The following is a 23,937-nucleotide window of genomic DNA, read 5'->3' as shown; positions in this document are numbered from 1 at the left end:
AACTTTGACAAAAATCATTGGAATTGACAAGAAATAAAGAGACAGCCTACATATAAACAGCCTCATATTTCTACTGAGGAGTGTAAGAAAAATGACTTGAATAAAGGGAAAGTCAAGAAGGTCCAATATTATAAGCCGTTTAATTCTTCTCCAAATTAATCTGACTTAATGAAATGAAACAAAAGTGTCATTTTTGTTTTCCTTCAGGATGATATCCAAAATGGTTCTAAAGTTGAAGCAGAAAAAGAATTGTAACAGATAAAAACATTCACTTAAAAACTGAAAAAGAAGAGTAATATGGGAGTGTTGCCTAACCAGATGCTAAAGCACTTATTAAGAACAAAGTAATGAAAAGGAAGATTTGCAGAAACAGGGTGTTCAATGCACAAAAATATAAATTCTAGAAACAGATCTAAGTGTGTGTAAGAATTTAGTACCTAGTGAGATTTATATGTCACATTAGCAGACAAAAAATTAGATTATTTTACAACTGGCATTATCTGGTTTGGTGCCTGAATTTATGACATGAAAACACAAGAGATAAAGAAATACTTTTTGAAACAAATAAAGAAGTATTCAAAATAGGTTTTTCTTTTAAATTGGTAGAATTTATTAGTATATACATATATTTGTCACTTCTATACAAACTACCCTTTATTTGTAACATTTATTTTGTTTTAGTTTAATATCTTTGGTTTTTCTAACAACTCTGTGCATAATAATTACATGCATTATTCAAAATTAGGTAAATACTGAATTGATTTGCATAATTATTGATTATTATGATTTATTACTTGTTTCTGCTTTCATTCATTGGAATCATTTATACTTCTAACTAGACAAGCGATAATTATTCTATGTAATGTGGCAATCAGAAAATAACCAAATAAAAAATGGAAACCAGAGAAACTGTGCTATTTTAAAATTATAAAGGCTATAAGTCCAAGGTCAAGTTTAAGTGGAAAGCTTTGAATGTTCTAATGATTTTTGTGCTATGCAGTCATTTAATTCATTCTGAAGGACTTAGATCAGATGACCTGGGTTCCCATAATAGTTCTCCTACTTAACTTGTTTTGCACCCTTGTCAATTCCCTCATCTTTGTATGATAATAATATCTATCTCACAGGGTTGTTGTAAAGATTGAGTGAAAGGCTTGTGTAAGTAGCCTATGTGACCACTGACTTTAAATGCTTGACTAGAAGTTCTCAGGCTGCTGCTGCAAGCACATAGTAGTGCCCTGAAGGAGGGGTGACAGCAGTCACATTTCTGCCCAAAGAGAAGCCACGTCCAGCTTGTGCCACAATCAGAAAGGCGCGCTTCCTCACAAAGGGGTCAGAAGAAAACCCTATTCTATCCCTGATTAGTTGTAGAATGTGGACAAACACAATGGGATAGAATGTTGACTGTGAAGAGCACTGAATGCTGAGGTGGGGGAAAGGACTGAAGCCTGACCAGTGGAGATGGACAAATCGAGGATCTGGTAGAACACATTTTACAGCATCACCTTAAAGATACAGTTGTGAAATTCCTAATAAGACTAAAGATAAAGGATAAGTAAAGGGAAACATGTCAGGTTGGAACAAGAACATGATGAGGGAAAATGAGGTCAGGAGAACTGAAAAAAGAAGGAAATTAGACCAGAATAAAAATGACTAGCTTAACAACAATGAGCTAAAGAGATTTTACTAGTTCATTAGTGAACAGGAACCAGAAATTTTTACCAGATCATTAGTTGATATGTTTGTTATATATAATTACATTAATTATATGATAAAATTAAATAAAATTATAAAATAAAGTAAATAATTCTTATTCCTTCAGGTATTATTATAAATTGACATCTGGCTATTAGTTTCAAGACTTCGATGCCCAGAGTGGGCAACACCAGGTAAGTATCACCTGGTACAAATTATTAGTTTACTAAGACACATTTTCTGTGTAGATGTGCTCCATGATACTTGCCCTTGATAACTATAACTGTCATGCATATATAACAAATAATTATTATCTTTTTATTTTAATATTAATATTTTTATTGTACCTGCATAAATATCATCTGTATGCATTTTTGAGAAGGTATAAGATCCACCATCACCTAGAGTCCACCTGTCTTTGTGAATTCTTGTCTACCTACACACAGAGATCATGAAATACAACAGAGAGTAAACAGCCTCTGCCTTTGGTCACAACCTGTTCACCAGTACTGTTTTTTATTAATTTACCTACACTGAATTTTCTGGAAACTGAATCCTGAATCCTTGAGACCATGGTATCCACCTATTCTTCCCATCTTCACAGACTACATGGACCTAACACTGTTTTCCAAGCTGGATCCAATACACTCACATGCTTCCCTGTATTCTGTTGTAGGTACCGCATGGTTACCCAGACTTCCCACTCTGGTTACTTCCACCCTGTCAAATCCTTTTTGTTTCCTGTGGCCTAATGTGTCAGTACCCTTGGTCCTCTTGTTAGTAATCATGGCTAAAAGCAACATGAGTATTTACAGACAGCATCAGCTCGGAACGAATGTGCTTGAATGTGGGCTGAAGTGCACCCTTCAAGGGCAAGCCTAAGATTGTCCACGTGTTCAGTCCACTAGATTCCTCCTTGCCTGTAACATTGCCCAAGTGGTTGGATAATGATGCTGGTGGAGCTGCGTGGTTTTTGCAACAGATTCTGATTATTTCCCTGCACATGATTATCCCTGGACCAAAGCAAATGCATCTCATTCTCATTTCTTGCCACTTCTAAAGATTCAAATTGGAAATACAGCTTTCTGATCTACCCTTTAAAGAGGGGGAGATGTGGTTCACTTTGACCAACTTACATAAACAGAATCTGGGCCTTGGGAGATATTCACTAGTCCATAAAGTCTGAGTGTCACTAGCACAACATTCAATAAAAAACATTGGGCTATGCCAGTGATATTTAGCAGTGATATTCAAATGTGGCTTTTGAAGAGTGGTGGTACTAATTTGAAAGTACACACACGATCCAGTGTTTGTCCTCATAGATTGCTAGAATTTATCAACACCTGCATGGCCTGAAGTACCCCAGATATTCCCAGTTTGGTAGGCTCTAAGTATTTCACTATTCAATTACTGACGCATTTGGAAAAACAGGACAAATGCCTTTTCTCCTAAGACAGAGAAAGAACCTCCTAGGGGATAAAACACACTGTTTTTGACACCTGCTAGTTTCCTTGAGCTTTCCTGAAATGCAATCTTCTTACTTACAGATGAAAAAACCCAACAACAGACGGATTATATTGACGCAATGGCCAAAGGACTTAAGGTGAAAGCTTCTGATAAACCGACTTCAAGAAACAACACAGGTAGCAACTCCACGGATCAAGGCTATGCCCCTTTTAGAGTACAGCTTACCAAGACATTGGAGCTACCTTAATTCTGCTTTTCCCATGGCTGGCTTTCTCTTGGCACACCACTCTGTAGGCAGTGAGGAAGAGATGACCCTTCGTGATACCTGAAATACAACTAAGGCTTGTAGTAGCAGCCTCAGGGGTTGTTGTAGCTATTGCCAGTCCTCAAGTTCCAGGGGACATTATACTTATATTCATCATGATGGACTTCTCTCTAGCCATTCAAGGCTTCTGGGTCAACCACTTCACCCGATGTCTCCATTATTTATTGGTCTGAACCCCTGTGAGGGTACCTCAACCTGCCCAGCTTCTCTTGTTGCACAATTTTCACTTGTACTGCATCTTCTAAGACATTTTTTTTTAACCAGGTCCTTCCATAAAAAATACATTTTTGCATTGTTACCTAGTATTTGTATACAGGTATGTATAGAACAGAAAAGAAAAAGTTTTATGAAATGCTCATCCTTACTACCTGGTAATGTGCTTTATTTTCTATTATATTGCATTGCATTGTATTTCTCTTATTTTGTTGTGTTTTCATTTTTTTAAATAAATAATGGTAGTGATCCATAAGTTAATTTCATAATCTAGTCTCAATCCATTGTTTGAAAAATAAAAAATAAAGGATCTTTTATTCGACAAGACATCAGGAATCCTCAGTTCTGATTTCATGTCTTTAAGTACCACCTTGGATTCATCTCTTAGATATTTGCAAATAGGAAGAGCAAATGTTTAACTTTATACTAACGATGACTCAAACCAGAGAGGTACAGAGTAGATATTTACTTATCAAATACATTTTTAACATAATAATACAATTCTCAGTGAAATTTCTCATAATTGGTAATAATTAAAGATCCGGGTCATATTTTTAGATCTTATTTTGTGTGATTTAGATCTTAGTTTAGCTTGCTTATTTTATAGTATCTTAGAAAATAGTTCTTTGTACAATTCCTGTTTTTAAAAGTTTTTCATAATGTAAATCTCTAAAAACTATTACCAATTATTTTTATTACTCAAAATGAAATAAAATTTTCAGGCCTGTTGGAAAACAGACCAACTAATAGCTAAGTTGTATCCAAAGGAAAAGTTTTCGTGAGTGGGAGATGAGGGGATTTGTTAACGCAAGACCAAACGCCTTGGGCAGGAAATGTCTTAACCAGGTACATTTGCCCAATTGTCCACTTATAATATTTAAATTCACTGGGAAATCTACATATTTCTCTTTAAAGTTTTTTGGACATACTCAAGGTGATATCTTTAGCAGTTACTGAAAAATTCTGACGAGGCAGGTGACTCTTAGTTAGGATACCGAAAATACTTCCTGAGCTTAGTTTTGTCTACATGCTTGAAATTAAATGAAATCATGGAGAAAATACAAAGATAGGGAGAGAGTACAAGTATAAGCTCACAGTTCATAGGATTAGGTCAGTTTTGAGTTAATACCTTTAAACCAACTGACATCTACTCATATTTCACAATTCAGTTGAAACTCATCCCTTCTAATGGGCCCCCCCATAACCTCCGTGTTTATCCATACTTAATATCATGCTCTGAAATGGTTTTTCTCTCATTCCCACTAAATTGTGAGCACCAAGAGGGAAGGAGCTCTATCTTAATCAACTTTATATCCCTAGTTCCCAGAACAGTGCTGGAACATAATAGGTGTTCAGTATTTATTGACTGACTGACTGAATGAATGAATCAATTAGCCATATAGGCTCAATATATGTGAACAGAATAAATGAGTAAACACATGGATATTGCATTTTATTAATTTTGATTAAATACAAAGATGACTTAGTTCTCCAAATAAGATAGGCACAACCCAACCTAAAATCTAGGAACAAGATCAGAAAGTGTCATCCTCACAGATGGAAGTTGGCAAGAATCCACACACTATGTATGAAATTAGCTAACCCTGGAAGCATTTCTAGAAGTAACAGCTTGTAGTATGATTCTGAAAGAGCTTCTCTATTAAATCAAGCAATCCTTTTTTTATGGCAGCAGAAAACATATCAGTTAAAATGTACTAAATTATAAATAATTTATTAATTGGGACTTGTAAGAAGTTCTGCCAGAGATTTTAACAGGGTCCAGAGGGGGTAAGGAGCAGGCTGGGTGAATGGATAGGTAAGGTCTGCTCTATGGCAAGCTGTTATGACCTGGTTACTTTCATATTCCTAACTGGATATTTGTCTTGGGTCTCCTAAACTACGTTGACCCAAAGGTGTACCACATGACTGGCAGATAATAAAAATAAGCTGCAAAACTTCCAGCTCTGTTTGTGGCAATTGCCCAGGGCCTCCTTACTTAACTTCCAAGCCTTTCATCTGAGTCCTGGCCTGTTCCAGTACTGCCTAGCTTCCAACCTGCTGGCTTCGTTTCCACTTTCTAGTCTGTTTCCTACCCAGTCTCAGCTTTGATCATTGACTTGCTCAAAGGACTTGGCTTGATCCCACCTCTGCCTCTTCCCATTTCTGGCTACTTCAGGTAAATTATCTTGACCACCTTTGTTCCAGCTCTAACAACCCAACGCCTGGCACTAGCTCTCATGGTTGACATTTTGTTGGGGTCTGTCCTGTCTCCTACCAGAAGGAATCAGATATAGAAGCACATCTATTATTATGGCAATATGGAAAGTCTAGTGGCTCTATTCCAGTTACTGTGCTTGGGGAATTTGGCACTCAGGAAAAAACCAAACTTCACAGGGAAGTACTGAGGAAAACTTTGTAGCTTTTGGAGCCTCTATTCTTTGTCTTCTCTTCCCAGGCTCTTTGTCCTCCAATCACCCAAAAACCCTGAGAGAATCTGGAGGAACTGCTTAAATTTGTAATTCAGCTGTTAAAATTCCTCACAATTATCCATGGTTCTCAGGAGAAGAAGAAAGGATGGTTGGATATCTTGCCTGATGGGGAGTTCAGCTCATGTAACCTGGCAGCCCTACAGGGCTTCTTGACCACTGTGTGGGACCTGTTTGATAGGCAGGTTCCTATCAAAGATTGGCAAGATTGATGGAAAGATGGATGCTGCCCTCTACTGCCTCTGACAAAGAGGAAAGGAGGATGGGGAGTTAGCTGATATGTAACTCAATCCTGACCTCTTATCCAAGAATTGTCATGGAATGGGCTCTCTATCGGGACCCATTTCCAAGAAACCCTCAGAACAACTTGAAAAGATGAGCTGGCCCTGCTGAGTGAGTTTGGCAGCCTTTCCAAGTCGCCTGACCTCCAGTCAGGTCAGAGTATGGTCAGCTGCCTGGCCACACCTTCCTGCCAGACAGTTTGGCCTTCAGCTTCCAGAGAAGGCGGGGGCATGGTGATGTACAGTTCTCACTGACATCGGCACGGTAGATGCATCTGCAGAGAGGAGACGTGCCTCTGCACTAGAGTGCTGAGTGTGGACCACATCTTATCTATGGCCAGGAAGTGCAAGCGTCGCCCATGGTAACGAGGGAAAGGCAGATGTTATCACGACTTCACCTGCTGTGCTCAGCTGAAGACTGTTCGGGCTAGAAGCAGCATTGTGAGTAGCCAATGCCTTTCTATAGGTTGATCCCATGGTTAATTCTCATCAGGAAATCTGAAGAACGGTCCTAGTCCAATAATGGCTTTCATTAAGCAGCTTGCTCACTTCTGTCCCAGCAGTAGCCTTCCCCAGTCTGCCCTGATTGAATACTATGGAAACAGGCATAGTTAATTCTAGTCTGTCACAAAAGAAGACCCAGGACAACAGACTCCATCTACCTTGTGGTTATTTTTGGAGGGAAATTCAAATTGGCCATGGTCAGTTAGTTAGAATGTGACAAAGATCACTGTCAAAGCCTACAGGTCCACACTTGAGGGAGCCTGGCACCTCCCTATGCAATCCAGTAACTCTAGCTTCTAACAAGTCCAGAAGTTCAGAAAGCTCAGCTGTTGTGAGCAATGGCAGGCTTCTTTTTCCAAAACTCCGAGCTACTGATTACTTGTAAGTCAGCCAGCTAGAATCACTGGGCTGATACTTTGTCTTACAGGTTTGATTACCAGGGGTAACTGAGACTAAGCCACTCTGAGAGATCCTCTGTCCTGAAAACTTACATTTCAGTGCTGCTGAAATTCAAGGACAAATCAGATGCAAACAGTGGGCAGGGGCTTCTGCTTAGCACTCTGATTCGACACACGCAAAGCGACCCACTGAGATCATGTAGAAGAGTAGCTTACTTGCCCCCAAATGACGGGCTCCTACTCCTGGTTCCATTCTCTGTCCTGGAATGCCACATGGCCCTCCAAGGCATTGATCATGGCACACTGGGAGCTGCAGCAGCTGTGCAGCTAGCCCAGTGCTTTTCAAAGCAGAATTGCCTGGGTCTACAACAAATTAAGACTAAGGCCACTGAATTTCTCCTGATGCCCTAGTGCCCTTGGGACAGCATCACACGGGACTTTATATCACATCTCTCCTTGTGCCATAAACGATTCTGGTGGTAGTGGCCATCCTTATGAAAACAGTAATCTCATTCCTTAGATGCTCAAACTATGCTCTGTTCATCATCAGGGAGGTGGTAGTCTTCCTCAAGATCACTTTTTTACTAATTTCTGTGGTCTTGTGGACCACAGAAAGAACTTTTCCAGAGACTTCTACATCCAAATTCACCTATCTGTTGCCACTGCCTAGCCAAGGACAGTCAGATAGGCTTGGTTAAAATTTCTTAAATGTCACAAAGCATGGAGACACTGTGCCTTGGTCTAACTATCTTGTCACTGCAAAATTCACACATTTTTCCACACAGAATACCCTCTCTCATAATAATGACCACTGTCACTCTCTCTATTTTCTTTGTTTCACTGCTAAGATTGATACCTCAAAGAGGTGTAGAGCACCCCAAAACAGCTTAGAAATGACATTGACCAATATATGAAAGACTACTCTAGGGCCAATGTGCTAAAAGAATATGGCTGACAGACTCTCTGGGTACTGGACAGGAGTGGTAGGGTACGGGGTCTTCTGGATGGGAGTTTCTCCGGTTCTCAGTCCAACACATCTGCCCAACGCCAAAATTCAAAGACTTTCTTGGATCCATTCAAGTTTCTTGTGGTTACCAACCCCAACATATTCTTGCCATATTTATCTGCCAAGACATAGCTTTAGTGTTCAGATCCCCAGAGCTAGCTCTAAAACACTAGATGGGAAGTCTGAGCAATTGATTGAAGAGAAGCTGGACTTGAGGCATAGAAGCTGGCTTCCACAGTTGTCCAAGGAGGTAAAGGATGAACCTTATGGCAGGAAGCCCAGGGAAGAATTGACCACTCTCTGTCTTGCCTGGTCCCAGATGAGAGGGAGCCTGGGAGAGAATTAGATTCTCCCTATTCTATGTGATCTAGAGCAAAAAAAAAATGAGTGGTGAACGTTTACTCTATTCTCATTCATATCAGTCACCCAGGGATCTTCTCATTGGCTATGTCCTTCTCACTCGTCTTTCCATTCCACTTCTATCTGGGTGCCAGTTCTTTAACTCTGCAAACCATTTCTCAATTCTGGTCTACCACCTTGAACCTGACACCTTAATTCCATGGTTTTCTAATGAACTCAGCTTGTCTTCAATTCTAGTAATTTGAAGCCAAATACCCTTCCCATGACCCAGGCTTCCCTTCTATTACACAAGACACATACCCAATAGACACAGCCCCAGACCTCTGCCAAGCCTACTCCAGCCATCTGAAGTCCTTGGCCCACAAGAATTAGAAGACACCCTTGGGCCTAGGGTAACTATAGCTCCCTTTGAAGACTAATATAGTGACATTTTGTTTTGTGAGTTAGTATCACTATGCTTGATAACCATTATCAGTATTGTAGGGCATAATGGTGATTCCACCAAGACACAGACACACAATGAGGTCTAACCTGAGAAAGCTTTACCATTAGAGGAGAAATTTAGTGAGAGCCTGAGTCAAAAATGTAATCAAAAGGAGAGGAAAATTACAGCAATGAATGCATAGGACGAACCTGGGAACATTCCTTTCAGTATCAAACTTCTTTCTTAGCTCCTATTTTGGAGGCTGATAATGGTTTTGTTACCTATCTTGGAAAATGTCTGTATTTTAGCAGATGCCTCTGACATCTTCATCCATGTCTTTAGCCCACATGATAATGTGGGCCATCAGGTACAATGGCAGGCAGGAGTTTTAAAGCAGAATGGCCTGACAGAAAATCTCAACTCCCTTCATGTAAGCAAGTGCTTACTCCACCTACTTAACAGTCACATATATTCCCGCATATCTGAAAATAAAAGATATAACCATCATAAATTCACAGTCAAAAAGTAAGTCTATAACCATCATAAATTCACAGTCAAAAAGTAAGTCATTAAGATTTCTTAGCAGGGCACAAAAGAGGCCATGAAAAAAATTTCTGACTAGTAAGTTTGCACTTTGCGACATTTTATGTGTCCTGAATAAGCACATATGTTATAGACTGAATTGTGTCTCTCCAAAATTCATTTATTGAGGCCCTAACCCCCACTGTGATGGTATTTGGAGGTGGGGCCTTTGGGAGGTAGTTAGGTTTAGATGAGGTTATGAGGGTGGAGGCCCCATGACAGGATTAGTGTCCTTTTAAGAAGAAGAAGAGAGATCAAAGTTCTCTTTCTTTCTTCTCTATGTGAGGACATGACAAGAAGGTGGCCGTTTGCAATTCAGGAAGAGAGTCCTCACTGGGGAACAAAATCAGCTGGGACCTTGATCTTGGATTTCCTAGAACTGTGAGAAATAAATTCCTATTGTTGAAGCCACCCAGTCTACAGTATTTTCTTATGGTAGCTTGAGCTAATACAATGGGTATCTTTAAACACACACACACAACAAAAACAACAACGATAACAGCCACAAAAAAAATAAGATGATCTATTCACATGACCTTAAGACTCATCTACTAAAATCTATCACTGTGCTTGGGTCAGTTATCCAGTGACATCACTTGAGTGATACAGGCTTCAAACTGATATTTCTGCCCACAGGGAGATGATTAAATACTAAATCATGAAAATTTGGTTAATTAATAGGGAAGCCAGGGAGCAAGGCAAGAGCTAGGCTGGAGAGTCCACTGTCAGATGTCAAATCTAAAAAGACACTGGATCAACACCAAAGGCTGAGATTGGAGAGGAAGAAGAAGATAGTATCTGAATAGTGCCTTTAGGTCAAACAAGTCAGATGAGACTTACATAGGAAGACAAACTACCCAATGGTGCATTTAGTCCCACATTCCTATTCTCCAGTGGAAAAAGACCTCGTGATAATAAATGTGATTCTATAAGAAATTTGGGGATGGGTAGGTATACATCTGCTGTAGTGATAAGAGTATGAATGTTAAACCATAACATATACAACTACATCTTAAAGTCTAGTTAAGGGAAAATCATAAGCCAAAAGTGCGGCTGATAAAAACGTGCATTTCAACACACGCTGTAGGCTTTGCCCAACAACCACAGCAAACTCAAGTGATCATTAACTTAAGTAGCAATTTTCATTAAAAACAAACATAACAGCAATTAGAAACTATGACCAGCTTCAGACAACATGGATGATGTGCTGGACACAAAACATCCTTCCTCCAAATCGCAGGAATTCCAACTACAACTTGTTCGTGAGCATGCGCAGTAGAGCCCTGCAAGTTGCCAAGTGCTTCGTGGCATGGACTTCTTAGAAAAATCTGCATCAGCAGGAGACCGTGCCCATGAGCTAATTTTAGTTTATGAGCACCCCATTTTAGTAACTCAAACTCATTCAGTAGATAACTGCTAATAAGCAACTTATGTTAAAATAAAATGCTATGAAATTGTGAGTCATTTGCCAGGAAGAATCATGGAAAGGGTTTGCATTTGGGGGAGTCTGGGGTTTACCAGGAGGAGTCCACTGCATAACTGAGAACCAGTGGCTGCTATGTGGGGGGTATGCTGTTAGCTGAACTGGAGCAGCTGGGCTCCTGGCTTAGCCTGCTGCCGGTGGTCCGTAGCATTTCGGGACTCCTCCCCAATCTCTATTAAACAACTCCTTGTTATCCTATGGCGGTTGGCTGGGAATCCCAGTTGGGTTTGGCTGCTCCGTGATGCTGTTTCTGCCTCCTTCTTAGGAGAGATAAATGATATTTTTGGCCACACCATTCCTGGGCTACAGCTCTCTCACATGTAGCCAGTCTATAAAGAGAGTATGATGATTATGAAATAATGTCAAATTATTGGCAGCTATATATGACATGGACATGAGCAAAATTTTGTTTTTATGCCAGTTTCTAGGTGTGATACTTAAAATTTTTAAACACGATAGCTTACTCTAACAGAGCTTTAAAAGTATGATCTCAAAACCAGGAAGCATCAGTTCTACACTGATGGTGGGTATAGGCATTAATAAAATATGCTAAGAATGTAAACTTTTTGAAGATCAATTTCTAAGCTACGTGTTTGATTGACGGATTAAAAATCCTGAGCAAAGTTAGCACTTTGCTAAAACTGTTCCACGTTTATTAAGCCAGATGTGTTGATCCTCTGCCTGTTGTGAAAAACTATTTAAGCCAGATAATGTATTTTCCAAGTTGAAACATTTATTTTTTACTTAAATGCAAAACATTTAACAAGTATCTGAAGAGACAAAAGCTCTAATAATAGGGAATGATAATAGGATAGTTTACAGTATATGCTAACACCTGTATGTGGTATATTTTCCATCATGTAGTCAAAATGAACACAGCATATAAACACATATCAGAAATCCTAAGGTAATATTCACTTCTAGGACAACAGCAAAGGCCATAAACAAAATAAACTGCATTACCAGACGTCCACGTACTCCTAAAAAAATGTTTATAATTTCTTGCAAAAGAAACGTACCGGCTGCTTCAGGATGTGGGTGAGACAAGCAGGTTCCTGTGGTAACAATTTCCCAAACAAGAAAATAGTTAAAAAGACAAATCTTTGCTAAGCTGCAGACTACCAGGTCTCCTGATTTATGAAAGCAACAAGATAGAGCTGGTTAAGAAATAACTCAGAAATAAATATTTCATGAATCAGCAAAATCTGTCACGTAAAATGACTTTTGAATTTACAATGCAAAGAAATACCTTCACATAGTTTGACACTGTCAAAGCATTTTATTATGTAGCGTTGAACTTTAGGTTGACATACTAGATCTAGAATACTCTACGACCATGCAAAATAAATATGCACATATATCCCGTAAGGTTCTTGCCAATCCTTAATAAATAATAATTATTTTAGTGATCCAAATATAGATTCATCCAATTAAAATATGGTGTACGTTTAGTTTCTCATAATCTCATTTTCTTTCCTTCTTTTTTAAAATAAGCTTGTCTTCTTCAATATTACATATTAGTGATATTTTACACTTTGCCCTGTTCATTGCCATTCATTCGTTTTATTCATGAATCCTTTCAACAAACATTGAGTATTTGCTAAATACCAGCAAATGATTGGGTCGAATCATCTTTTCTTGTTTTTTTAATTAATTAATTTATTTTTGGCTGCATTGGGTCTTCGTTGCTGCGCGTGGGTTTTCTCTAGTTGCGGTGAGTGGGGGCTACTCTTCATTGCGGTGCGTGGGCTTCTCATTGCGGTGGCTTCTCTTGTTGCGGAGCATGGGCTCTAGGCGTGTGGGCTTCAGTAGTTGTGGCACGTAGGTTCAGTAGTTGTGGCTTGCGGACTCTAGAGCACAGGCTCAGTAGTTGTGGTACACAGGCTTGGTTGCTCCATGGCATGTGGGATCTTCCCAGACCAGGGCTCAAACCCATGTCCCCTGCGTTGGCAGGCAGATTCTTAACCACTGCGCCACCAGGGAAGCCCAATCTTTTCTTTTTTTCATGTTGAATTTACTACTCTTCTGAAACTCATTCAATAATATTTCTAACAACTAAAAGCCTCATTCTTCACCCCATTGCTGATGATCTACCCAGAACTTCTATCCCATAGCCATTCATTTCACATCTTTCCCACTAAAAGTGAGATGAAGTGGGGTAGGGAGGACAGGGTGGTGAGGAAAGAAACTGGTACGTATTATTTGCATCCAACACTCAGTGCACTTGGTTAAGTGTTTAACACATATTACCTTAAATAAGTTTCACAACAACAAAATAAGGTAATCATATTATTATCCCCATTTCATATATCGTGAAACCGAGACTCTTAGCACTTAAGGGACTGGCCACCTAAGGTCTCACAGTTAGCAGTTGGCAGTGCCAATAATGGGACCTTGGCCTGTTTACCCCAAAGGTTTTTCAGCAGCTCTTCTAAGAAGCACAGTTGGCACCCCATACCTTTCAAAAACTCATTGAATAAAATTTTGTTTGCATCTATGTTACTTGGAAAACTCAGACCTCCTCTTCTTCCATTTTCCTCCAAAAACAATATGCTATTTAGATAAATTACTAGAAAAATACATTTAACCAGGGGTTTTGAAGCAAAGGTAGACAGCTCACACAAAGAAAATTGCTAATGAATAATGAAAAACTTTAAAATTCTGAAATCTACCTATTGTATTATGTGTAATTTTTTTTCAGGCCACCCTCTAGTATTACTGGAAGTAACAGATAATAGATTACGCATAGGTTAGGTATTTAAAAGTTAGTGCTATAAATACAAATTAAACCAAGGGAAAATGTAAACATAAAATGTCCAGTTTCATTAGTAGAGATGAAAAGAAATAATATCACAAAATTAATGCTAAAGCAACACTATTTATTATGTTGCATCCTCTTTAATTATTCCACATCAGTAGATACCTTATAGTCTTCATAATCATTGTTATCTAGCAAGTCCCTTTTCTCCAGTTCTATAAGCTGTTCTGCAGAGAGCTTAGCTGGTAGATGCTTAAGAGACGCTTGCTCATATATGGGCTTTCCATTAAAAAACAGTTCCTTCCAATCATGCATCAACTTATATGGAATCAGGCTACGGCAAAAAAGAAAAAAAAAAGGTCGAGAGGAATCAATGGTCAATTAAATACACATCTTAAATCTTAGTCTTTCTATTACCATGTTCATTCACCAGGATCTGCTATTTGAGGCCAGAGGTTCCTCTTACTATGACATTTCTAATAGCCAGTAAAATGGCTGAAACTTAGTAGGTTTGAGTGAATAAATGTTACCTAAAGCCACTGGTTCTCCGAATTTTCTTCGATTGTGCACTGAAAGCACAATATATCTAAAAATACTCACGACTGGGCTTCCCTGGTAGTGCAGTGGTTGAGAGTCCACCTGCCGATGCAGGGGACACGGGTTCGTGCTTCAGTCCGGGAAGATCCCGCATGCCGCGGAGCGGCTGGGCCCGTGAGCCGTGGCCGCTGAGCCTGCGCGTCCTGGAGCCTGTGCTCCGCAACGGGAGAGGCCACAACAGTGAGAGGCCCGCGTACCGCACACACACACAAAAAATACTGACGACTATCACAAAACGTAGGTTCTTTGATTTCCGGCTGTGATACTAAATGGCTGTGCAAGCTTTGGAAATCAGTTAAATGCTCCAGTATCAGTGTCCTCCTATGTAAAATGAACAGACCGGATACTTTCCAAGGCCTCTTTAAGATGACAGTTGGTTTACATATTTGCAAATAATTTGTAACGGAAAAAAAATCTAATGTTATGGTAGTCTTATTGTCAGTGCCCGTTTGGTAACCTGTGCAATTATTTTTCAGTACTTTTTCTATTTAAGTCAGATGAATGACTTGGTAATCAGGACAGAATGATGGGAAAGTAGTTCCAAGAAGAACAAAATGTGCAAAGGAAGGAAAGAGCCTGACATGATTCAGATGCATTTCTCTAAAACTAGTGGGACTAAAGCTTGAAATTGCAACTTAAAAAGTTGTATTTCATTCTGATACATGCTACAACATGGATAAACCTTGAAGACATTATACTAAATGAAATAAGCCAGACACAAAAGGACAAATATTGTATGATTCCACTTACATGAGGACCCTAAAAGAGACAAATTCATAGAGACAGAAAGTAGAACAGAGGTTAGCAGGGCTGGAGGGAAGGGGAATGGGGAGTTATTATTGTATTTAATGGGTACAGCACAGTTTGGGATGATGAAAATGTTCTGGAGGTGGATGGTGGGGATGGGTGCACAGCAGTATGACTGTACCTAATGCCAGCGAACTCATAAATGGTTGAAAACCACTTAAAAACGGTTAAAATGCTAAATTTTATGTTATGTATGTTTCTCCACAATAATAAAGTAGTATTTCAATTAAATGTGAACTTCAAATATAAGCATTGTTTTCCATTAATAAAATATTGATATTTGTTAAAGATTATAGAGATATGAAGTTTAGAAATTAATAGCTTAGGCATAGAAAAATTCTTTTTTAAAAAATAAAGCCCTCTTTGTTTTCTTTTCTGGGTTTGTTTGTTTGTTTGTTTATTTTTGGTTGCATTGGGTCTGGGTCTTTGTTGCCGCACGCGGGCTTCCTCTAGTTGAGGTGAGCAGGGGCTACTCTTCGTTGTGGTGAGTGGGCTTATCACTGTGGCAGCTTCGCTTGTTACAGAGCACGGGCTCTAGAGCACAGGCTCAGTAGTTGTGGCACACGGGCTTAGTTGCTCCGTGGCACGTGGGATCCTCCCGGACCAGGGTTCGAACCCGTATCCCCTGCACTGGAAGTCAGATTCTTAACCACTGCACCACCAGGGAAGTCCCACATAGAAAAATTCTAACATCAGAATTATTGAAATGGCATTGGCTCCTATGGTGAAGTAAATGATTAACAACATATATTGTCCAAAACTTAATGTTGCAATTACTGAATTAATATTCTATTATCTGAATATCAATTACTTTATTAAGGAGCAGTCTTAACAAAAGTCAGTTCATATAAGTAGGCTGATACCAAGAATATCCCTGTGCTTTAGAAAGAAATATATATTGATAACATCTTGTTTAGGGAAGTACATAGAGAGAATAATGTGAGTTTATCTCGACTGTTAGTAGTGTAGACTAAAAAGATCTTAACATATACGTGTAATCATTGTATTCGGTTGCAAGTAAAAGACACTTATAATTTCAAAGTAAAAGACCCCTTCAAAGTTTAGGGTACCAATACCTCTGGAACTTTAAAATTTTTTGTATTTTTTCATTAAAATGAAAATGGCTTCATATAACCAATATATTCTCAATATTAATTTTCACGAAGCAGGATTTATAGAGTAATAAAAGGCAGACTACATATGAGTCTGTGAAATATTATATTAGTCAAACTCAATACACACAGGAGGTCCTCAACTGGGCCATGGCTCACGGGCCCAGCCACTCCGTGGCATGCGGGACCCCCCCGGACCGGGGCACGAACCCGCATCCCCTGCATTGGCAGGCGGACCCCCAACCACTGCGTCACCAGGGAAGCCCTCCTCTCTACGTCTTAAAAGGACACCAGTCATATTTAATTAAGGTCCCATCCTACACGAGTATGACCTTATCTTAACTAATCTATCAGTAATGACTATTTCCAAATAAGGTTACACTCCGAGGTATGGGGGATTAGAACTTTAACATATCTTTCTGGGGGGACATGATTCAACCCATATATGAGCATCTATATATTGCCTTTTTAGACACTTAAAATGTCAAAGTAGTAATAAAAGCTCCCTTAAAAGTTTATGATACCAATACCTCTAGAACTTTAATTTTACACACTCAGTTTTTACATTCAGTTTGAGCTCTTCCTGGTTGTCGGTATGATGCATGAGTTGTTATTGAAGTCTGCACACTTGTGGATTATGTTGCAAGACTCTGAATCTTGCATAAACCTTCTGTTCTAGCTGTTTTTTTCTGACGTTGCTCAGGCAAGGGAAAGAGAAGGGGCCATCGTGTTACTGGCAGGTGTGGACAGAAGTCCTCACGTGGCCTTCCTCACCACCTGAGGGAAGGGCATCCTTGTTACTGCAGGAGCAGGTAGCAGTTCTGGCCCTCCACATGGTCTCCACTGCAGTGCAGGTGGCCTTGTGACCACTGGGCGATGGTGAAAGTCCTGACCCTCCCTAGGCTTCTCTAACACCGCCCCAGTAGGGAGGGGAGGAGTGGCCAGTGCTGCCAGGTGGGGTTGGAAGTCCATGCTTCCTACTTGGCCACTGGGACACCACCCTCGTGGTGTCCCAGAGGTCCCTCATTACAGCCTTGTGAGGGTGGAAGACAGTCTCTCTACTTGGCCTTTGCTGGCACGGGTGGGAATGGGGCTACATTTGTGTGTGTGTGTGTGTGTGTGTGTGGTATTTGGGGAAGATTGGTTATTGTCTAAAAGTTTTACATCTTGCTAGGCTGCTACTAAACTGGTTCTTTGACTAGAGACAGCAGGCTTCCGTTGGGTCTATTTTTTTTTTTTTTTTTTTTGCAGTACACGGGCCTCTCACTGTTGTGGCCTCTCCCGTCGCGGAGCACAGGCTCCGGACGCTCAGGCTCAGCAGCCATGGCTCATGGGCCCAGCCACTCCGCAGCTTGTGGGATCTTCCTGGACCAGGGCACGAACCCGTGTCCCCTGCATCGGCAGGCGGACTCTCAACCACTGCGCCACCAGGGAAGCCCTGTTGGGGCTATCTTTGTTTACACCAATGGCATATCTGTTGCCAGAATATTCAGTTCCAATCTGGGCTGTGTGAGCACAGGGAGAACCCAGGAGGCTCACCACTGTGTCCTGAGGTCCCCAGCCAGTCTCACTTCTTCTGTCCATCTTCAGAGTCTTCTTATGTTTGTTTCACACACAATGTTCAGGGACTTTCATTGTACTTAGTGGGAAGAATAGGGAAAAACTCATTCTACTCCATTTTCCCAGAGCAGAATGGGATTTGCATTTATGTTTTAATTTGGAATTATGAGACTTTATTTGTTTAGGGAAATCAATCTGTACTTTTTTCCCCTCTGAATTATCTTGTGTTATGTTTTTATATTTAAATCCACTATATTTATCTTCTGTAATTTAATCTATTTTTTTACCCTTATAACGCATTGTATCACCTTTCCTTTTTAACCCTTTTATAGATTACCTTCCTCACAATTTTATTCTTATAATTTCTGAACTTTTGAATTTATATTAATCTGAAAAGTATTTTTAAACATTTACTCTTGAATTCATTTCAATTTTTAGTCTTATTTATTTTCTTTTCTCAATCTTGTACTCTTACAGTTTTATCTTCAAAATGTCCTCATCATTATGTTATTTCATTTAGTAGTTTTTATATAGCAGTGCATCAGAAATATAGCTGTTGGGGTGAGAGCTGTGGAGAAAGCTCCTATCAAGTCCAGGGGTGATGGGATGGTTTACCCATCTTCTATTTGACCCTGAATATCATGTGGCTTTCATTCTTTTCACTGTGGGTTCTCAAGAAGATCTCAGTCTGGGTAATATTAGAGGTCAAAACTTTAAGTGGAGTGACTTATCCTTGTCCTTGCGGAGATGCTTTCACTGACATCTGTGATGTCATTCCGCTTCAGCTTCCAGGAAAGGACATCACAAGAGACAGGTCTCTGAAGCCAGGTGCTAGAATGCTGAGGTCATTCTCCACCAGACCTACTACACTACTCATTATACCTTAGGTGGGGCCACATGAGAAAATCATTATTCTACACTGAGGACCAAGAAAAGTTTTGTATTTTGTAAAGAACTAGAATGGAAAACAGAAATCATAGGACAAACTGTGTTTCCCTTTTTGCTTTGGCCACCTGGAAGCTCAGATAAAATTTGCAGCTCAGTTGCAGTATCTGGCAAATCTACTGGTACCGGTATAACTGTGTTTTCATGTATGTATTCCTTGTTTTTAACTTTCTACTTTATTTGAATTTTCTTTTTCTTCTTTTTATTTTTTGGTCGCACCATGAAGCTTGCAGGATCTCAGTTCCCCAGTTAGGGACTGAACTCAGGCTGCGGCAGTGAAAGCCTGGAACCCTAACCACTAGGCCACAAGGGAACTCCCATCCTTTGTTCTTAGTTTGGCATATTCTTTATCTTTTTTGTATTGTTAAATGTTTCCTTACAAATAGGTTGACTCCTTTTAGAAAGAAGATGCAATGAAAATCGATTTAATGATTAGTAAAATAATCTTTAAGTAATTCCTATCTTCTAGGAAGTTCCTAGTGTTTCAAATAAATTATCATAGCTGCCTTTGTAAATTATAGAGAAGTTAGACACAAAGTTTAAATGTTAAAAGACATAAATACACCTTAAATCAGGCTAGTCATTGGGTGAATTAAGTCTGTAATCAAGGTATCCTGAACCCCACGTCTTAGTCTTCATTTCACAAAACATTGTTATCTCTCTTTACTTATCAACTTAGTGCCTACATCACAATCTTACCCTTTTCTCGTTTGCTGTGGTGTCTCTATTGTATTAACTATTGTAATAAAAAACAACACTTACTTATTTGTCAACATTCGATAGTCCGCCACTTTAGTGGACAAATCAAGGATTTGATCCAAAATTTCTGCACATATTGAATAATGCTTTCTGTAACGAGCTTGAACCCTTTCCACGGCAATCTGCTCATGAATTTCCTTAACTCTGAGGGCTTGTTCTTCAAAATCAATCTTGGCTTGTCTGGCCAAAGCCTAAGAAGCAAAGACATATTTTTAAGTCACTGTAATTGGGCAACGATTCAAGTAGAAATAATGTCATCATTTCAATAGCCAAAAAAAAATCTCTAAATAGAATGAAACTTCCTTTTATATCAGAAAAAAATAAATCATGAGAGAGCACTTTCTCCTTAATACATTAAGCACTGAGTGTGATGGCAAAGACAATATCGGAAATATCCCACCCTTAGCTTATGTTATCAGCAAAAGCCAGTACAGAGAAAAGTGTGCTATGTGGATTAATGATAAATTGGATCTGAAATGTTTAAAGAGAAGTCCTGAGTTCATGGACTGCAAATACAGTTGGGGATCACAGAGAAACAGGCAAGCATAGCTGGCTTCCAAGCATAGCTGGCTTCTGTGTACCCATCTCAGGAGACTTAACCTGACACATCTGCTCTGGTCAATGCCCTGTCTTTTAGTGGGAGGCTTCTAGGATACTGATTTATACTTAGAAAATATTTTGGAAATTCCCTGATTATACTGGCTTGAGAATATAACACATTTGCCAATAAATGTTAAATGTGTTTAGACAACAAAACCTTCTGCTGTTACAGCCTTAATAAATAGATAAAATTCATTCATAGAGACATGTATTTCTGCAGAAAGTAAGAAAATACTTAGTTTGGCATTACCCTCTGTTTGCTTTGCACTATTATTTTGTTTAGGGAACCCACTCTTCACACTAAGTACAAAGGTCAAACTTGGCATGACCAAATGTTGCTTTTCAAACAGTTATACCAACTCCTTGAGAAATTCTATCCTGTGCTAACGTGCTCCAGAAACAAGAGCTGCCTCCTGAAACTTAACCCAACAAGTGTACGATGGCGGTAAACATGGGTCTGCAGGAGCTGTGCTCGAATTCAAGCCTCAGCTTGTACAGGTGTCAAGTACTAGCTGCAGGACCTTGGCCAAATCAGAGCTTCCCTACGTCTCCACTCCCTCTCTGTGAAGCGGGGATGGTAAAAAGACTCGGCTTGAACAGAAATTAACTCTCAGAGCAAATACCTGTTATCATGATACTATTCACAAGTAACTAAATGCGTGACAATGGGCTGCTACTGTCCACTGAACCAAATGGAAGCTTCATTTGGTTTGTTATTGTTGTTTGATTTTGTTAGTTTGCTTTAGTTTTGTTGGGAAAGAAGTTGGTCTGGGTGACCTCTGAGGTCAATTCTGTACATTTGGCACATTCAGGAATGACACCAGAATTTGTTATCGTTGTATTGTTTTGTAGGCCCTGTTTTCATGGAGAAAGCATCCAGTTTAAGTACAGAGACTTATGGCATGCTTCATGAAGTGTGAAGACTTCAGAGGGAAGAGGAATCTGAGAGAGTAGGAGCCGCCAGATGAGAATTTACGAAGCCAGCCAGTGAAATGGGTTGTGAGGCTGGTTTACTACTGAGTGCCTGGAAAGCATGTGGAAATGTTTAAGATGCCACGGAACCAAAACCTTGACGGGAGCCCAAGAGCACCCCCTGCAGGAATGGAGCAGCTTTCTCCCGGTGTTCTCTTCCTGCCTGCTCCCTCTCTCCTTCCAGGCCTTTCTTCCTTCTTTTTAGCCATGGAGTCTGCTATTTCTACCCTCTCCCCAGCCCCCGTGCTAAACCCACCACAATTTCCAGTCCCATTACAGCAAAGTGGCTTGTAGCCCTAAATAAAGAAAGAAGGAAAAGGAAAAAGAAGTCCGTGGGAGCTAGTAACTCTCAGCGGTGATGAGCCTGGACTTTAGACTCTGAGAACCGCTGTGCTAGGGCCACACCACCAAGCTGTGCAACTTTGAGCTTTCTAAGTTATCCTCCCGACAGATGAAATGTACACAAGAACAGTGTCCACTGCCAAATGGTGCTGTGAGAATTATAATGCATGTAATGAACGTAGCTCAATGCTGGACTCGGAGTGGATGCTCACAAGTGTTAAATGCTATTGCGGTGAATTACTGTGAATAATAGTAGATGGCAATGAAATTTGAAATCGGCAACTGTTTTAATTAATATAGACTAGATGCTCATTTGCCTTCAAAAAAGAGATAATCAGATTTAACCTAAAAACCAAAGAAAACAAACAAAAACTCCTGATGGTGAAAAACATGAAGTTCTCTTTCCCTTTCTCCCTTTCCTCCTCCTTGCTTACTTAGGAACCAGCCTACGTACTTAGGAACCACTCCTGCTGGAGGACGTGATGCATTCAAACTGTGAAATCAGGCCATCTCAGAGGGAGGGGTGCCCAGCAAGCAGATACCTCAACTTTGGGAAAAGGTTATTGTGTAAATTTTTTCCAGGGGCTTCAGAGCCTCACAATTCTGGCCTCTGAGGCTCTAGCAGACCAAGTGTCCCAATCCTCTGAAGTGAGTCCAAGCCCAGGTTAGGAAAGAACAGGTCATACTTCTCATCACAGTGAGACCAGTCCTGCTCTGAGACCGGTGCTTTACTATTTTGCACTGAATTAACAGGGCTTGTGAAGCAAACATGTTTAGCAAACAGGCAATTATTTCTAATGTAAGCAAATGCCACTCAGTCCATTCAAGTTTACTCTTGTCAAAAAAGAGAGATGAGGGCTTCCCTGGTGGCGCAGTGGTTGAGAGTCCGCCTGCCGATGCAGGGGACACGGGTTTGTGCCCCGGTCCGGGAAGATCCCACATGCCGCGGAGCGGCTGGGCCCATGAGCCATGGCCGCTGAGCCTGCACGTCCGGAGCCTGTGCTCCGCATCAGGAGAGGCCACAACAGTGAGAGGCCCGCGTACCGCAAAAAAAAAAAAAAAAAAAAAAAAAAAAGAGAGAGATGAAACAATTATCCAGATAATTCGGCTATTAAAGACACTTGAGATCATGCAGGTCAAATTCATGGCGTATGGTTCCCCGCTCTCCTCCTAACGTTTTGGCTATGTCTGTTCTACAAAGGCAAAAGCACCATTTCCCTGACTCTGGAGAATACTGTACTTTCCAAATGACATTTCTCAAAATTGCATAATTTTGTCAAAAAATGTGTTCCACTTTCATGGAAAATCACAGTGGAAACCATGGTGCTGATAAATAAAGCATTGCCTTCCTATTTTCTGTAAGGTTTTCTCTTCTGCTCAGCCTGGTTTTATGAATATTTTATGGCAGTAAAGACAGGCTATCTAAAATGCCACTCACATGAGCTTTATATTTCTTCAATCAAATCTGGCTTAACAGACTGAATAAATTTGAAACCGCCCCAAGAGGAACAAGATAAGAAGTGATTCCTATAAATCCCTTGATAAAATACATCTATTTTGGTTATTAGAACTGTACATATAAAGATAAGGAAGATGTTAATATATCAAATAACTAAAAGATTAGATAATTTGATTTTCAGAGTTATAAAGGGCCTAGACACAACGATACCATGGTGGCCAAGAGCATACCTGGCACCCAAATCTTGGTTTCTGTAACCATTCTCAACTACAATGAACCAGGGTACCCTAGAAAAATGGCTTGTTCTAGTTTTGAGGAAGGAATAGTACAGTATGGGCCTGGGAAATCTTGTTTTACCAGAAAGCAAGGAATTGCTTATTCAAGGCTAATGGTGTCTTATAAAAAGGAGGCAGCTTGAAAGTGCCCTCACTGCCTGAAAATAGTTTTCACTTAGAACAATGAACACCAAATAACATTCCAGTGAACTTTAAAGAAAAAGAAAGTCCTTTATGCGGCTAGAAAACAAGAGTAATGACTCAAGGAAACAAAATTTAGATTATCGTTCATTTTTTTTGACAGCACACTTTATACCTGAAGAAAATGGAATAATGTATTTAAGATATTCAAGGAAAGAAAATGTGAACTAAGGATTTTATATACAACAAAACTGACGAGTATTAAAGGCACATACAGTTATCAATATGCAAGCACTCAGGGAATATTGTTCCCATGAGCTGTTCTTGAGGAATCTATTGGAGAGCTTCAGACAACAGAAATGACCAGAGAGATGTGGACATAAGGA

The 23,937-nt window shown here is 39.8% G+C and overlaps 1 protein-coding gene and 1 long non-coding RNA gene across 4 annotated transcripts in view; one reads left to right on the top strand and one right to left on the bottom strand.

Annotated features, from left to right (window-relative positions):
• Window positions 1–4,096, top strand: part of LOC111187578 (uncharacterized) — a 70,202-nt gene extending 66,106 nt beyond the window's left edge. Inside the window, exons 4-5 of one of the 3 annotated variants that reach the window (XR_016392623.1) lie at window positions 1,823–1,889; window positions 3,243–4,096. This is a non-coding gene — a long non-coding RNA (uncharacterized LOC111187578). The remainder of the gene's footprint in view (window positions 1–1,822; window positions 1,890–3,242) is intronic. The other 2 variants (XR_016392624.1, XR_016392622.1) reach the window with 2 other exon arrangements.
• SPEF2 (sperm flagellar and cilia associated 2) overlaps window positions 1–23,937 on the bottom strand; it is a 174,576-nt gene that overhangs the window by 112,277 nt on the left and 38,362 nt on the right. Inside the window, exons 8-9 of the mRNA XM_022599378.3 lie at window positions 19,766–19,953; window positions 14,148–14,316 (exon numbers count right to left, since the gene is read on the bottom strand). Of these exons, the coding sequence (XP_022455086.2) occupies window positions 14,148–14,316; window positions 19,766–19,953 (357 nt within the window). The remainder of the gene's footprint in view (window positions 1–14,147; window positions 14,317–19,765; window positions 19,954–23,937) is intronic.

Source organism: Delphinapterus leucas, chromosome 3 (assembly GCF_059928025.1).
Source record: "Delphinapterus leucas isolate spDelLeu-1000000601 "Yukka" chromosome 3, BTC_Dleu_Yukka2, whole genome shotgun sequence".
Lineage (NCBI taxonomy): Eukaryota > Metazoa > Chordata > Mammalia > Artiodactyla > Monodontidae > Delphinapterus > Delphinapterus leucas.
Note: the sequence above shows the minus strand (reverse complement) of the source record. Positions and strands in the feature narration are given on the sequence as shown.